Source organism: Giraffa tippelskirchi, chromosome 12 (assembly GCF_054371585.1).
Source record: "Giraffa tippelskirchi isolate mGirTip1 chromosome 12, T2T-mGirTip1v1.2.pri, whole genome shotgun sequence".
NCBI classification, from domain to species: Eukaryota; Metazoa; Chordata; class Mammalia; order Artiodactyla; family Giraffidae; genus Giraffa; species Giraffa tippelskirchi.
In genome coordinates, this window is record NC_137286.1 from 72,542,709 (window position 1) to 72,557,170 (window position 14,462).

A 14,462-nucleotide genomic window follows, 5' to 3' on the forward strand; every position below is an offset into this window, starting at 1 on the left:
GCTACCACAGCAGCCAAGGGCTTTATCTCCCGAGTACCTCCCTTCCTTTGGAACTTGGGGGCCCTCTACTCCCCACTTGCACACCACAGACCTTTGCTGAGGATTGCGGGGACCCTCACTCAGTTTGCAGCACGTTGTAGCCATCCCTGTCCTCTCAATACCTCCCTTGCAACTCAGCTTGTGAGCTCCTTTGGAGCAGCGTGGCCCACCTGGCTGCAACGGCAGAGACACAGCTGACAGTGAAACAACAGCTTCGATCTGACAGCCGGAAAGCTCTGTCAAAAGGGACCTCCCTCTTCACACCGTAGAGGCTGTAGGAGCCGCCAGGGTTTGGGAACCAGTGCTGGGGCGAAAATGACTCCACAGCTGTTTTCCTTCCTGGGGAGGGTTCTGGCTCGAGTGGGAATGGCTCAAGTCTCCTAAGGTTCTGAAAGCCCACTGTGTGCAGATTCACGGTACACAGAGAGGAGAAGGTGGAGTCCTGCCCTGGAGGTGGTCACAGCTCACGGATGAGCCAGGCAGGCAGGCAGGCAGGCAGGGCATGAGAACACCTGAGCTGCCTTCATGAGTGAGTGGTGTGGGGGCAGAGGAAGAGAAGCCGGTCTGCTCCCTCATGTGGTGCCCAGGGCAGGTTGTCCCCAGAGGAAACCCTTACGACGGTGAGGACTCTCACTGCTGTTTCCCAAGGGGTTCCGTCGGTGCGTGTCTTCCCCGGAGCGGTCAGGCCGTCTCTAAAGTACACTGGCCATGGGCATTGCCTCTCCTTGGAACTTCCCATGTGTTTCTCTTTTGTATGGAACAGTGATTTTTCTAGAGGGGTTCTGGGCCACAAGGTTGTTGGGTCATTTGCTAGCCTTCTGTCGTGAAGAACGCTTTCCTGGGCGTTGGGGTGGTTTGTTGTTCCAGCTCCTTTTCTTGGCTTCTTTTGGGAGCTGGTGCAACAAGAGGAGCTCAGCCTCTGCCTTCTGGCTGAGATGTCACCCTTCAAACAGCAATGCCTGCCTGGAGATAATGATGGCATTTGCCAAAAGGGCTTCGTTTGGCACATGATATCTTGAAAGGACGTACACCGTCCTGTCAGCTATCAAAGGCTAGTTCAAATGACATAAAAATGAGAACTCTCCAATGGAGTCTTACAGTAGGTGGAGAGTCCGAAAAAAACTCCTTCAGTCATTTCACTGAGAGTCATTGATTGGGGACACCAAGAATATAGGAAGGAATGCAGAAAGAAAAGATGAAATTGTGGTCAGGATCGGGGGGAGGGATGAACAGGGCCTCCTTGCCTTGAACCCAGGCTTTGTTGGCGGGTGGGGCATAAAGATCGAACGGGTCTGAAACTACAGAGTGGTGATGGTAACACAGTATCACCAGAGTTACACAACAGTGTTCCCAAATTGCAACAATGATGAAAAAGTTTACTAATCCCAACTTAACCAACAAAAATAGACGAAACCATACAAAAAGTAAAACATCACCAGAAAGGTGGAAACAAACCAAATGCAAAGCAGTTCAGGGGAAAGGAACTCCATGTCCCCTGGGGGCAGACCGAGTTGCCGGCGTCCACGGTGAGCAGACAGGGATGGAGGCTGCAGAGCCGACCGCTCCCCTGGACGTGGTGTTTCCGGCAAGGGCTCTGGGTCTCTGTCCAGAGCGGGGGCTCGTTCTTCCTGCAGGGGCGGGTGAGTCATCGTCGGCGTCTGGGTGTTGCGCGGGAGCCAGGGCAGGCTCTCCCTGCCGAGGCGGTGACTCCTCCTCTGCCTCGGGTTCTCCTGCCAAAGCCCGAGCAGGTACAGGCGCACGTGGAGGTGGAGGTTCTGGCTGAGGGGGTGGGACATCAGTGCCTGGGGCTGGGGGTCCTGCAGGCACGGAGATGCGATCTGCCCGGTGTGCTGGCCAGTACCCAGCTGGCCTGGTGTCTCTGCGAGGGCAAGTCTCGGTTCTCCATCTGCCCTCGGTGGATCCCTGGGTCCTGCACCTGGAGCCACCACCTCTGTAGGCACAGGTCTGGGAAGTGGAGCCTGGTTCCAGTTGGAGGCCAGTGCTAGAGCTGGGGGAGAAGCAAAGTTTGCCCACAGGCCAGCCTTGGCATGTGCGTATCCCGGGACAGAAAGCTTCCAAGAGATTCCCAAAGAATACCCAGGGTCGGATGTCTTTCGGGACTGAAGTGTGCAAGATGGGGGTGGGGGCGTGAGGCCAGCGCTTGCTGCAGGCCCAGCAGCATCTTTCGGGGACTCGTCCCTGTGTAGCTCAGCACCCCCTCCCCACACACTCCCGTGCACCAGCCCCAGCGTCCTCACCTCTGTGCTCTGGCGTGCTGGGCTCCAGGTCCTCCTGCTGCCTCAGAGGCCGGGGTTCTCGGGACTCTGGGTCGGAGCCGGGTGTGCTGAGCTCCGTGGCAGCCTCAGACTGGGCCGCCGGGTGTATCCTGGGCGGTGTCTCGGCAGCAGGCCTTCCCCGCCTCCGCTTCGCCCCCGGTGGGGCTGATGCCTCCGTGGGCACGCTCACCTGGAGCCTGCACTGGGCCTCACGGGCGGGGGGGTGGTGCTCCGACCCCTCCCTCTGGGAGGTGGACGGGGTGTCCCCGTCCTCGGCCTCATCACGTGGGAAGCTCTGCAACGACAGTGACCGTCAGCCAGCCGTGCTGGGAGTTTTCCGAGCTGGGCCTGGCCAGTGGAGCCGCTGCTTCTGCCTGCTCGAACTTCTCTTCCCAGAAGGGTCAGAGACGTGTGTCTGCTCAGATCCCCACCCGGGAGGAAAGAGACCCACCTGAGGGTGTGAGGTCAGCCTGGGCGGCCGGCGCTGCCCGCACTCTCCCCATCCCAGCCAGCCTGCTCTCCCCTGGGGTGTGGACACAACTGGTCCGCAGGCTTCTGACCCCACATCCGCCTGGGCTTCCTTGAGGGAGACACACCCCGAGAAACCCGCATCCACACACACAGGCAAAGGACCCGGTGTTTCCGGGTGGCATGGGAGAGGTGGCCTGGCCCGGCCTGGGGCTCCCCGTGTTACCTTTCTGTTTCTCCGGGCAGAGGGCCAGAGGCCTCTCGGGGGTGCCCTGAGCCAACGTCGACAGGGTGCCCACGCACACTGCCTGTGAGCTCTCCTGAGGCCCCGGCCTCTGGGCAGGGGCAAACAGCAGAACATCCTGGCAGCAAGAGATCTGGCTGGGGGCTCCTCTCCGCTCTGGAGGCCTGGATACCCGGGTTGCGGGTTCTGTTGGGTTCTGTTGCCGGCAGGTGACATCATTTCCTGGGGTTCGTGCTGAGGTCCCTTCCCCAAAACTTCCCAAGGGAATCTCTGGGTTTCTGACTGCTCGACCACCCCCCTTAGGCCATGTGCAGGCACAGTGACAGCCACACAGCCCAGCCCACAGCCCTGGGGAGGCCTGGGTGCAGCCAGGGCCTGAGCTCCGAGGACCCCGCTGCTCTCAGACCAGGCTCCTTCTTCTCATAAGTGGTGTGGCCCTGGACAAGCATATGCCCCTCAGGGTTTCCCCAGTCTCTCCATCTGCAGAGTGGGGGTCATTCTCCCATCTGTTTCCTAGGTCTGTCGGCCTACGAGCAGCTCCGTGCCTCTCCACCTGGGGCCGATATCACGTGGAGCTTGTGCGCCGAGACTTCAGAAAGAAAGACTCCATCCAGGGCTGATACAGCACAGAATGGGGCAGAACGAGGCCTGGATGCGCCGTGGTACCCAGGAAAAGGCACCGCCCCTCCTGACTGTTTTGAGACCCCGCATCCAAGTTGGAGGCCCGAAAGGAAGACTCGAAGGTCTCCCTCTCTTATAGAAAAGAGTAGCCAACTTTCTGGTCCTCTGTTTCCATTGAGATTCTGTTCAAGTGTCCCAGCTCGGCTTCTGCGGGTGGCTGAGCTTCTAATGGCTCCCTGCGTTCTTGTCTTTTCCTCTCCAAACCTTCCGTCCTTTTCCCCCTTCTGGGGTGGATGGGCGCTGTCATTGCTTCTACCTTCGAGACAGATTGATGGAAAGTCTGGACCATCGACTCCTTTCCTCTCTTTGGTTCCGTGTCTCTCTCTGGCTGTGTCCCTCTCTTTTCCTTTCTCGATTCAGTCTGTGTCTTCCTCTTTCTCTCTCGTGTGTGGATGGATGGATGCTAGGAATGCACATGTATATGATTAGATGAGGGTTATGTTTTAGGGATGGGTTAGAGGGAGAGAAAGGCTTTAGGTCGGAGTTGGTCATGGGGGAAGGGTCAAGGGTGGTGGTGGTGTTTCTTGGAATCTGAGTGCTGTGCATTCTTCGTCTCTTTCCATATGAACCCCTTCTCAGATACACCACTTGCAAGGAGTCTCTCATGTTCCGTTTCCTATCTTTTGCATGTGTGAATGCTTAGCTTCTCTGTTGTGAAGAGGTTCCATTGGATGGAAACCCATTGGTGTACTTCGTTTCCCTCTTTCCCTTACTTGAAGAGACCCATTTCTACCTCCGCCCAGCAAATGGCAAGGAGACTCTGATGTTAAGGAGCCTTTGACCTACGCTTCTTTCTAGCTATCTCATGACATCAGTCTTTAGGGTGAGGTTTTTCCCCGATATTGAGGTGGTGTGAGATCAAAACCAATAGCGTTCTTCAGATGTAGCTGTCTGGTTTTCCCATGGCCATTTATTGAAGAGGCTTTCTTGTTCCCATTTGGATATTCTCCCCTTCTGTGTCAGAGATGAGTTGACCATGGATGCCGGGGTTTGTTTCTGGACCCTCAACTTTATTGCATCGATCTGGATCTGTGTGTGTTGTTGTATTCCCAATAGCATACTGTCCTGCTGCTGCCGCTGCGGCTAAGTCACTTCAGTCGTGTCTGACTCTGCGCGACCCCATGGCCTGCAGCCTACCAGGCTCCTCCGTCCAGGGCATTTTCCAGGCAAGAGTACTGGCGTGGGTCGCCATCGCCTTCTCCGATACTCTCCTGAGGATCCTAGTTTGGTCGTCTAATTTCCTCTCACACAACCTTGGATGTCCGTATCGGGGCTTTTTCGTCGGATTGTATTGACAATTTAGGCTCTTTTCTGTTTCCGTAACCCCTTTTGCAATTCTTTGTTCGGTGCGACAATGCATTGTTATTTTGGGAGGAATAGCGTCCAAGCTGTGGATTGCCTTGTGGGGCTGTGACATCATTTTCCCAATAGGAATTCTTTCAAGCCCTGAGCACAGCTTCTCTTTCCAGTGATTGGTTTGGGCTTGATCTTCCTTCTTCCATCTCTCGCCGTTTGGTGAGAACAGGTCCTTCCTTCCCTTCTGGGTTAGATGGACTCGTGGGTATCACTTCAGTGAATGGCATTGTCAGTGGGGGTGATAATTCCCTTCTCATTGGAAGACTTTGCTGTGAGTATTAGAAATGCAAGTGATTTCTCTTCCCCTTCCTCCCTGTCCATCTCTCAGAGCCACCGGGAAACAGAGGCCTCATCCAGGGTCACACAGGCCTGAGGGAGTGCAACTAGACTGTTGTTTCTTCAGGCCCTCAGTGCTGGACATCATCCGGGATACTCTGTGTGTGTCTTCCTCAGTCTGGTGTCCCTTCAGACCTTTCCCTAGTTTTCACAGGCTTGTTGTGTTGGTGTTCTTTGTCTGTTTGGAGACACATCCTTGAGAAGCTTTGTGTTTCCACTCATTCGTCTCGCGATGTATGACCTGTCTTTTGCTTTTGTAATGAGGTCTTTCCCACAGTAGATATCTTTGATTTTGCAAAGTCCACTGTATTCTCTGGGTTGTTTTGTGGACTGCCTTTTAGTTTTGTGTGTGAAGACTCAAAGCACGTGTCCGGTTTCTGCTCATTGTTCTTCTAGATTTGTGACAAGTTTTCATGGAAACTTTGTCTAGGGATAACTGGAAGTGAACTCGGTGTAAGGTGTCAAGTCTCCATCTCCATTCATGTCATGCCCTGCAGTTTCCAATTCCCTGTTCCTGAGTGGTTTTGGAGACCTTGTGGGAAGTTTGGTTGCATGGGAGTTTGCATTTCCACCTTGAGTAGATTCCCACTGTTCTGCCCTCAGGGACACTGTCAAGGGGGAGTGAGGAGCAGCCTGCACTTCCAGCAGTGACCACACGGTGGGGCGAGTGCTGCTCTCCCCTCTGGGAGCCCCAGGCCACAGGCATCCCAGTGAGGAGCCAGCTCTGTGCTCGGCTGAAAGGAGTTAGACTCTCAGGAGCCTCTGAGCCCTTGCCTTTGGATCACCCAGGGTGGGCATTTACTGTGACAGAAAAAAATTGCCCTGAATTCCATGGACGGAAGAGCCTGGCTGTGTAGAGTTCGTGAGTTGCCGTGAATCAGACACAACTGAGGACACAAAAACTCAATAGACTAAAACACTTTTGGGGGGTGGGGGGAGTGAAAGGGGGTGATGTGGGTTTTTTTTTTGTCGTATATAATAGCCAAGGGAAATCTAGTTTAAACCTAAATTCACATAGATGGGAAAGGTATAGCTCTCCGTCAACCTATTAAAAAACAAAAAAAACTACTTAACTTTTCTGAAAGTTTATTTAGTAGCTTCCTTGAGCAGTTCATTGTGAAGCATTTTTTTTTTTTTTCTGTGACATTGGCCTCATTAAAAAGTACGGTTTGCCTTTACTGGATAATTTTGTTCATTGGTTTGTTAGGGTATCTTGGTAATATTTGTGTTTCCTGGGGAGCATGGTCACATGACCTGGCCCTGGCCAATCGGTGCGTTCCAGCTCCCTGGCCACTGTGATTGGCTCCGGACTGGGGCAGTGCCCAATCGGGGCCCAGGGCCGGGCCTCACGTTGGAAGCCAGGGGAAGACGAGCTCTCGTCCTGCTGGGGTAGGGGAAGGGGTGGGGCCGGGGGAGGTCAGGCTCCAGCAGTGGGAGGGGCTTGAGGTCCGCCTGCGGCAGTTGGTGACCTTCCTGCTCCCCTCAGGGCAGAGCCGCCGGCCTGAGAATGAGGGCGCTGCTGAGCCCAGGGGCTGGGATGGCCCGTTGCTGCTGTGGTCCCAGAGCTCCACCCGAGACCTGACGGAGGCCGTCTGCCCGTTGAGTCCTCTCCCGCTTGTCTGTCAGCTTGTTTGAACCATGCTGGGTTTTCTGCCCAGCCGGCTAAGGGGAGTCCCTGGAAATGCAAGGGTGTGGGTTTTGGCAGACTTCAGGGAAGACATGCCAGATGAGCCTGGGAGACTCCAGCTTAATCTGGATTCAGGAGATATCTCTTCGGGCCAGCTAGTAATTGTAGGATAAGCCTAATGAGTCTTCACAGGATGAAGAGATTAACGTGCCAAGGTAGCAATCGATGTCCTCATTCGAGAGGATGATGAAGCTGGTGCTCAGAGAAGGGGGGAACTTGGCCACAGCAAGGAGGTGTGCACCCAGACGGAACCCCCAGATCCGGCCATTTGAGCTCAGGGAGGCCACTGGTGTGGCTTGTCCCTGTGGCAGGGGCCGAGGCACGCAGCCCACCCTGATTCCTGCGGGGGCCTGACTTGGGAAGTGCCATCTGGTAGCTTTGAGACTCACCAAACCAAATTGCACTGGAGAGAGGAAGGACACCTTCCTTCATCCACCCCCCACCCCCGCCGGATTCCCACATACCCTGACCCCTTTCTCTGGATTTCGGAGCCATTTCCAGAGTCCCGCTCATATGACCTCATTCGAAGTGCACTGTGGACGAGCTGCCATCTGCAGCTGCTACCACAGCAGCCAAGGGCTTTATCTCCCGAGTACCTCCCTTCCTTTGGAACTTGGGGGCCCTCTACTCCCCACTTGCACACCACAGACCTTTGCTGAGGATTGCGGGGACCCTCACTCAGTTTGCAGCACGTTGTAGCCATCCCTGTCCTCTCAATACCTCCCTTGCAACTCAGCTTGTGAGCTCCTTTGGAGCAGCGTGGCCCACCTGGCTGCAACGGCAGAGACACAGCTGACAGTGAAACAACAGCTTCGATCTGACAGCCGGAAAGCTCTGTCAAAAGGGACCTCCCTCTTCACACCGTAGAGGCTGTAGGAGCCGCCAGGGTTTGGGAACCAGTGCTGGGGCGAAAATGACTCCACAGCTGTTTTCCTTCCTGGGGAGGGTTCTGGCTCGAGTGGGAATGGCTCAAGTCTCCTAAGGTTCTGAAAGCCCACTGTGTGCAGATTCACGGTACACAGAGAGGAGAAGGTGGAGTCCTGCCCTGGAGGTGGTCACAGCTCACGGATGAGCCAGGCAGGCAGGCAGGCAGGCAGGGCATGAGAACACCTGAGCTGCCTTCATGAGTGAGTGGTGTGGGGGCAGAGGAAGAGAAGCCGGTCTGCTCCCTCATGTGGTGCCCAGGGCAGGTTGTCCCCAGAGGAAACCCTTACGACGGTGAGGACTCTCACTGCTGTTTCCCAAGGGGTTCCGTCGGTGCGTGTCTTCCCCGGAGCGGTCAGGCCGTCTCTAAAGTACACTGGCCATGGGCATTGCCTCTCCTTGGAACTTCCCATGTGTTTCTCTTTTGTATGGAACAGTGATTTTTCTAGAGGGGTTCTGGGCCACAAGGTTGTTGGGTCATTTGCTAGCCTTCTGTCGTGAAGAACGCTTTCCTGGGCGTTGGGGTGGTTTGTTGTTCCAGCTCCTTTTCTTGGCTTCTTTTGGGAGCTGGTGCAACAAGAGGAGCTCAGCCTCTGCCTTCTGGCTGAGATGTCACCCTTCAAACAGCAATGCCTGCCTGGAGATAATGATGGCATTTGCCAAAAGGGCTTCGTTTGGCACATGATATCTTGAAAGGACGTACACCGTCCTGTCAGCTATCAAAGGCTAGTTCAAATGACATAAAAATGAGAACTCTCCAATGGAGTCTTACAGTAGGTGGAGAGTCCGAAAAAAACTCCTTCAGTCATTTCACTGAGAGTCATTGATTGGGGACACCAAGAATATAGGAAGGAATGCAGAAAGAAAAGATGAAATTGTGGTCAGGATCGGGGGGAGGGATGAACAGGGCCTCCTTGCCTTGAACCCAGGCTTTGTTGGCGGGTGGGGCATAAAGATCGAACGGGTCTGAAACTACAGAGTGGTGATGGTAACACAGTATCACCAGAGTTACACAACAGTGTTCCCAAATTGCAACAATGATGAAAAAGTTTACTAATCCCAACTTAACCAACAAAAATAGACGAAACCATACAAAAAGTAAAACATCACCAGAAAGGTGGAAACAAACCAAATGCAAAGCAGTTCAGGGGAAAGGAACTCCATGTCCCCTGGGGGCAGACCGAGTTGCCGGCGTCCACGGTGAGCAGACAGGGATGGAGGCTGCAGAGCCGACCGCTCCCCTGGACGTGGTGTTTCCGGCAAGGGCTCTGGGTCTCTGTCCAGAGCGGGGGCTCGTTCTTCCTGCAGGGGCGGGTGAGTCATCGTCGGCGTCTGGGTGTTGCGCGGGAGCCAGGGCAGGCTCTCCCTGCCGAGGCGGTGACTCCTCCTCTGCCTCGGGTTCTCCTGCCAAAGCCCGAGCAGGTACAGGCGCACGTGGAGGTGGAGGTTCTGGCTGAGGGGGTGGGACATCAGTGCCTGGGGCTGGGGGTCCTGCAGGCACGGAGATGCGATCTGCCCGGTGTGCTGGCCAGTACCCAGCTGGCCTGGTGTCTCTGCGAGGGCAAGTCTCGGTTCTCCATCTGCCCTCGGTGGATCCCTGGGTCCTGCACCTGGAGCCACCACCTCTGTAGGCACAGGTCTGGGAAGTGGAGCCTGGTTCCAGTTGGAGGCCAGTGCTAGAGCTGGGGGAGAAGCAAAGTTTGCCCACAGGCCAGCCTTGGCATGTGCGTATCCCGGGACAGAAAGCTTCCAAGAGATTCCCAAAGAATACCCAGGGTCGGATGTCTTTCGGGACTGAAGTGTGCAAGATGGGGGTGGGGGCGTGAGGCCAGCGCTTGCTGCAGGCCCAGCAGCATCTTTCGGGGACTCGTCCCTGTGTAGCTCAGCACCCCCTCCCCACACACTCCCGTGCACCAGCCCCAGCGTCCTCACCTCTGTGCTCTGGCGTGCTGGGCTCCAGGTCCTCCTGCTGCCTCAGAGGCCGGGGTTCTCGGGACTCTGGGTCGGAGCCGGGTGTGCTGAGCTCCGTGGCAGCCTCAGACTGGGCCGCCGGGTGTATCCTGGGCGGTGTCTCGGCAGCAGGCCTTCCCCGCCTCCGCTTCGCCCCCGGTGGGGCTGATGCCTCCGTGGGCACGCTCACCTGGAGCCTGCACTGGGCCTCACGGGCGGGGGGGTGGTGCTCCGACCCCTCCCTCTGGGAGGTGGACGGGGTGTCCCCGTCCTCGGCCTCATCACGTGGGAAGCTCTGCAACGACAGTGACCGTCAGCCAGCCGTGCTGGGAGTTTTCCGAGCTGGGCCTGGCCAGTGGAGCCGCTGCTTCTGCCTGCTCGAACTTCTCTTCCCAGAAGGGTCAGAGACGTGTGTCTGCTCAGATCCCCACCCGGGAGGAAAGAGACCCACCTGAGGGTGTGAGGTCAGCCTGGGCGGCCGGCGCTGCCCGCACTCTCCCCATCCCAGCCAGCCTGCTCTCCCCTGGGGTGTGGACACAACTGGTCCGCAGGCTTCTGACCCCACATCCGCCTGGGCTTCCTTGAGGGAGACACACCCCGAGAAACCCGCATCCACACACACAGGCAAAGGACCCGGTGTTTCCGGGTGGCATGGGAGAGGTGGCCTGGCCCGGCCTGGGGCTCCCCGTGTTACCTTTCTGTTTCTCCGGGCAGAGGGCCAGAGGCCTCTCGGGGGTGCCCTGAGCCAACGTCGACAGGGTGCCCACGCACACTGCCTGTGAGCTCTCCTGAGGCCCCGGCCTCTGGGCAGGGGCAAACAGCAGAACATCCTGGCAGCAAGAGATCTGGCTGGGGGCTCCTCTCCGCTCTGGAGGCCTGGATACCCGGGTTGCGGGTTCTGTTGGGTTCTGTTGCCGGCAGGTGACATCATTTCCTGGGGTTCGTGCTGAGGTCCCTTCCCCAAAACTTCCCAAGGGAATCTCTGGGTTTCTGACTGCTCGACCACCCCCCTTAGGCCATGTGCAGGCACAGTGACAGCCACACAGCCCAGCCCACAGCCCTGGGGAGGCCTGGGTGCAGCCAGGGCCTGAGCTCCGAGGACCCCGCTGCTCTCAGACCAGGCTCCTTCTTCTCATAAGTGGTGTGGCCCTGGACAAGCATATGCCCCTCAGGGTTTCCCCAGTCTCTCCATCTGCAGAGTGGGGGTCATTCTCCCATCTGTTTCCTAGGTCTGTCGGCCTACGAGCAGCTCCGTGCCTCTCCACCTGGGGCCGATATCACGTGGAGCTTGTGCGCCGAGACTTCAGAAAGAAAGACTCCATCCAGGGCTGATACAGCACAGAATGGGGCAGAACGAGGCCTGGATGCGCCGTGGTACCCAGGAAAAGGCACCGCCCCTCCTGACTGTTTTGAGACCCCGCATCCAAGTTGGAGGCCCGAAAGGAAGACTCGAAGGTCTCCCTCTCTTATAGAAAAGAGTAGCCAACTTTCTGGTCCTCTGTTTCCATTGAGATTCTGTTCAAGTGTCCCAGCTCGGCTTCTGCGGGTGGCTGAGCTTCTAATGGCTCCCTGCGTTCTTGTCTTTTCCTCTCCAAACCTTCCGTCCTTTTCCCCCTTCTGGGGTGGATGGGCGCTGTCATTGCTTCTACCTTCGAGACAGATTGATGAAAAGTCTGGACCATCGACTCCTTTCCTCTCTTTGGTTCCGTGTCTCTCTCTGGCTGTGTCCCTCTCTTTTCCTTTCTCGATTCAGTCTGTGTCTTCCTCTTTCTCTCTCGTGTGTGGATGGATGGATGCTAGGAATGCACATGTATATGATTAGATGAGGGTTATGTTTTAGGGATGGGTTAGAGGGAGAGAAAGGCTTTAGGTCGGAGTTGGTCATGGGGGAAGGGTCAAGGGTGGTGGTGGTGTTTCTTGGAATCTGAGTGCTGTGCATTCTTCGTCTCTTTCCATATGAACCCCTTCTCAGATACACCACTTGCAAGGAGTCTCTCATGTTCCGTTTCCTATCTTTTGCATGTGTGAATGCTTAGCTTCTCTGTTGTGAAGAGGTTCCATTGGATGGAAACCCATTGGTGTACTTCGTTTCCCTCTTTCCCTTACTTGAAGAGACCCATTTCTACCTCCGCCCAGCAAATGGCAAGGAGACTCTGATGTTAAGGAGCCTTTGACCTACGCTTCTTTCTAGCTATCTCATGACATCAGTCTTTAGGGTGAGGTTTTTCCCCGATATTGAGGTGGTGTGAGATCAAAACCAATAGCGTTCTTCAGATGTAGCTGTCTGGTTTTCCCATGGCCATTTATTGAAGAGGCTTTCTTGTTCCCATTTGGATATTCTCCCCTTCTGTGTCAGAGATGAGTTGACCATGGATGCCGGGGTTTGTTTCTGGACCCTCAACTTTATTGCATCGATCTGGATCTGTGTGTGTTGTTGTATTCCCAATAGCATACTGTCCTGCTGCTGCCGCTGCGGCTAAGTCACTTCAGTCGTGTCTGACTCTGCGCGACCCCATGGCCTGCAGCCTACCAGGCTCCTCCGTCCAGGGCATTTTCCAGGCAAGAGTACTGGCGTGGGTCGCCATCGCCTTCTCCGATACTCTCCTGAGGATCCTAGTTTGGTCGTCTAATTTCCTCTCACACAACCTTGGATGTCCGTATCGGGGCTTTTTCGTCGGATTGTATTGACAATTTAGGCTCTTTTCTGTTTCCGTAACCCCTTTTGCAATTCTTTGTTCGGTGCGACAATGCATTGTTATTTTGGGAGGAATAGCGTCCAAGCTGTGGATTGCCTTGTGGGGCTGTGACATCATTTTCCCAATAGGAATTCTTTCAAGCCCTGAGCACAGCTTCTCTTTCCAGTGATTGGTTTGGGCTTGATCTTCCTTCTTCCATCTCTCGCCGTTTGGTGAGAACAGGTCCTTCCTTCCCTTCTGGGTTAGATGGACTCGTGGGTATCACTTCAGTGAATGGCATTGTCAGTGGGGGTGATAATTCCCTTCTCATTGGAAGACTTTGCTGTGAGTATTAGAAATGCAAGTGATTTCTCTTCCCCTTCCTCCCTGTCCATCTCTCAGAGCCACCGGGAAACAGAGGCCTCATCCAGGGTCACACAGGCCTGAGGGAGTGCAACTAGACTGTTGTTTCTTCAGGCCCTCAGTGCTGGACATCATCCGGGATACTCTGTGTGTGTCTTCCTCAGTCTGGTGTCCCTTCAGACCTTTCCCTAGTTTTCACAGGCTTGTTGTGTTGGTGTTCTTTGTCTGTTTGGAGACACATCCTTGAGAAGCTTTGTGTTTCCACTCATTCGTCTCGCGATGTATGACCTGTCTTTTGCTTTTGTAATGAGGTCTTTCCCACAGTAGATATCTTTGATTTTGCAAAGTCCACTGTATTCTCTGGGTTGTTTTGTGGACTGCCTTTTAGTTTTGTGTGTGAAGACTCAAAGCACGTGTCCGGTTTCTGCTCATTGTTCTTCTAGATTTGTGACAAGTTTTCATGGAAACTTTGTCTAGGGATAACTGGAAGTGAACTCGGTGTAAGGTGTCAAGTCTCCATCTCCATTCATGTCATGCCCTGCAGTTTCCAATTCCCTGTTCCTGAGTGGTTTTGGAGACCTTGTGGGAAGTTTGGTTGCATGGGAGTTTGCATTTCCACCTTGAGTAGATTCCCACTGTTCTGCCCTCAGGGACACTGTCAAGGGGGAGTGAGGAGCAGCCTGCACTTCCAGCAGTGACCACACGGTGGGGCGAGTGCTGCTCTCCCCTCTGGGAGCCCCAGGCCACAGGCATCCCAGTGAGGAGCCAGCTCTGTGCTCGGCTGAAAGGAGTTAGACTCTCAGGAGCCTCTGAGCCCTTGCCTTTGGATCACCCAGGGTGGGCATTTACTGTGACAGAAAAAAATTGCCCTGAATTCCATGGACGGAAGAGCCTGGCTGTGTAGAGTTCGTGAGTTGCCGTGAATCAGACACAACTGAGGACACAAAAACTCAATAGACTAAAACACTTTTGGGGGGTGGGGGGAGTGAAAGGGGGTGATGTGGGTTTTTTTTTTGTCGTATATAATAGCCAAGGGAAATCTAGTTTAAACCTAAATTCACATAGATGGGAAAGGTATAGCTCTCCGTCAACCTATTAAAAAACAAAAAAAACTACTTAACTTTTCTGAAAGTTTATTTAGTAGCTTCCTTGAGCAGTTCATTGTGAAGCATTTTTTTTTTTTTTCTGTGACATTGGCCTCATTAAAAAGTACGGTTTGCCTTTACTGGATAATTTTGTTCATTGGTTTGTTAGGGTATCTTGGTAATATTTGTGTTTCCTGGGGAGCATGGTCACATGACCTGGCCCTGGCCAATCGGTGCGTTCCAGCTCCCTGGCCACTGTGATTGGCTCCGGACTGGGGCAGTGCCCAATCGGGGCCCAGGGCCGGGCCTCACGTTGGAAGCCAGGGGAAGACGAGCTCTCGTCCTGCTGGGGTAGGGGAAGGGGTGGGGCCGGGGGAG

The 14,462-nt window shown here is 54.9% G+C and overlaps 2 protein-coding genes and 1 long non-coding RNA gene across 3 annotated transcripts in view; 1 reads left to right on the forward strand and 2 right to left on the reverse strand.

Annotated features, from left to right (window-relative positions):
* LOC145529713 (uncharacterized) overlaps positions 1-9,089 on the forward strand; it is a 40,579-nt gene extending 31,490 nt beyond the window's left edge. The window contains exon 6 of the long non-coding RNA XR_014071303.1: positions 6,887-9,089. This is a non-coding gene — a long non-coding RNA (uncharacterized LOC145529713). The remainder of the gene's footprint in view (positions 1-6,886) is intronic.
* LOC145529682 (uncharacterized) lies at positions 1,395-3,174 on the reverse strand. The gene is made up of 3 exons (XM_081550285.1): positions 3,010-3,174; positions 2,298-2,610; positions 1,395-2,047 (listed from the first exon to the last, which is right to left on the reverse strand). The coding sequence occupies exons 1-3, from the start codon at positions 3,142-3,144 to the stop codon at positions 1,419-1,421; spliced, it is 1,077 nt and encodes a 358-aa protein (XP_081406411.1). The 5' UTR covers positions 3,145-3,174; the 3' UTR covers positions 1,395-1,418.
* LOC145529677 (uncharacterized) lies at positions 9,041-10,820 on the reverse strand. Its single transcript, XM_081550278.1, has 3 exons — positions 10,656-10,820; positions 9,944-10,256; positions 9,041-9,693 (listed from the first exon to the last, which is right to left on the reverse strand). The coding sequence occupies exons 1-3, from the start codon at positions 10,788-10,790 to the stop codon at positions 9,065-9,067; spliced, it is 1,077 nt and encodes a 358-aa protein (XP_081406404.1). The 5' UTR covers positions 10,791-10,820; the 3' UTR covers positions 9,041-9,064.
* Positions 10,821-14,462: the final 3,642 nt, after the last annotated feature.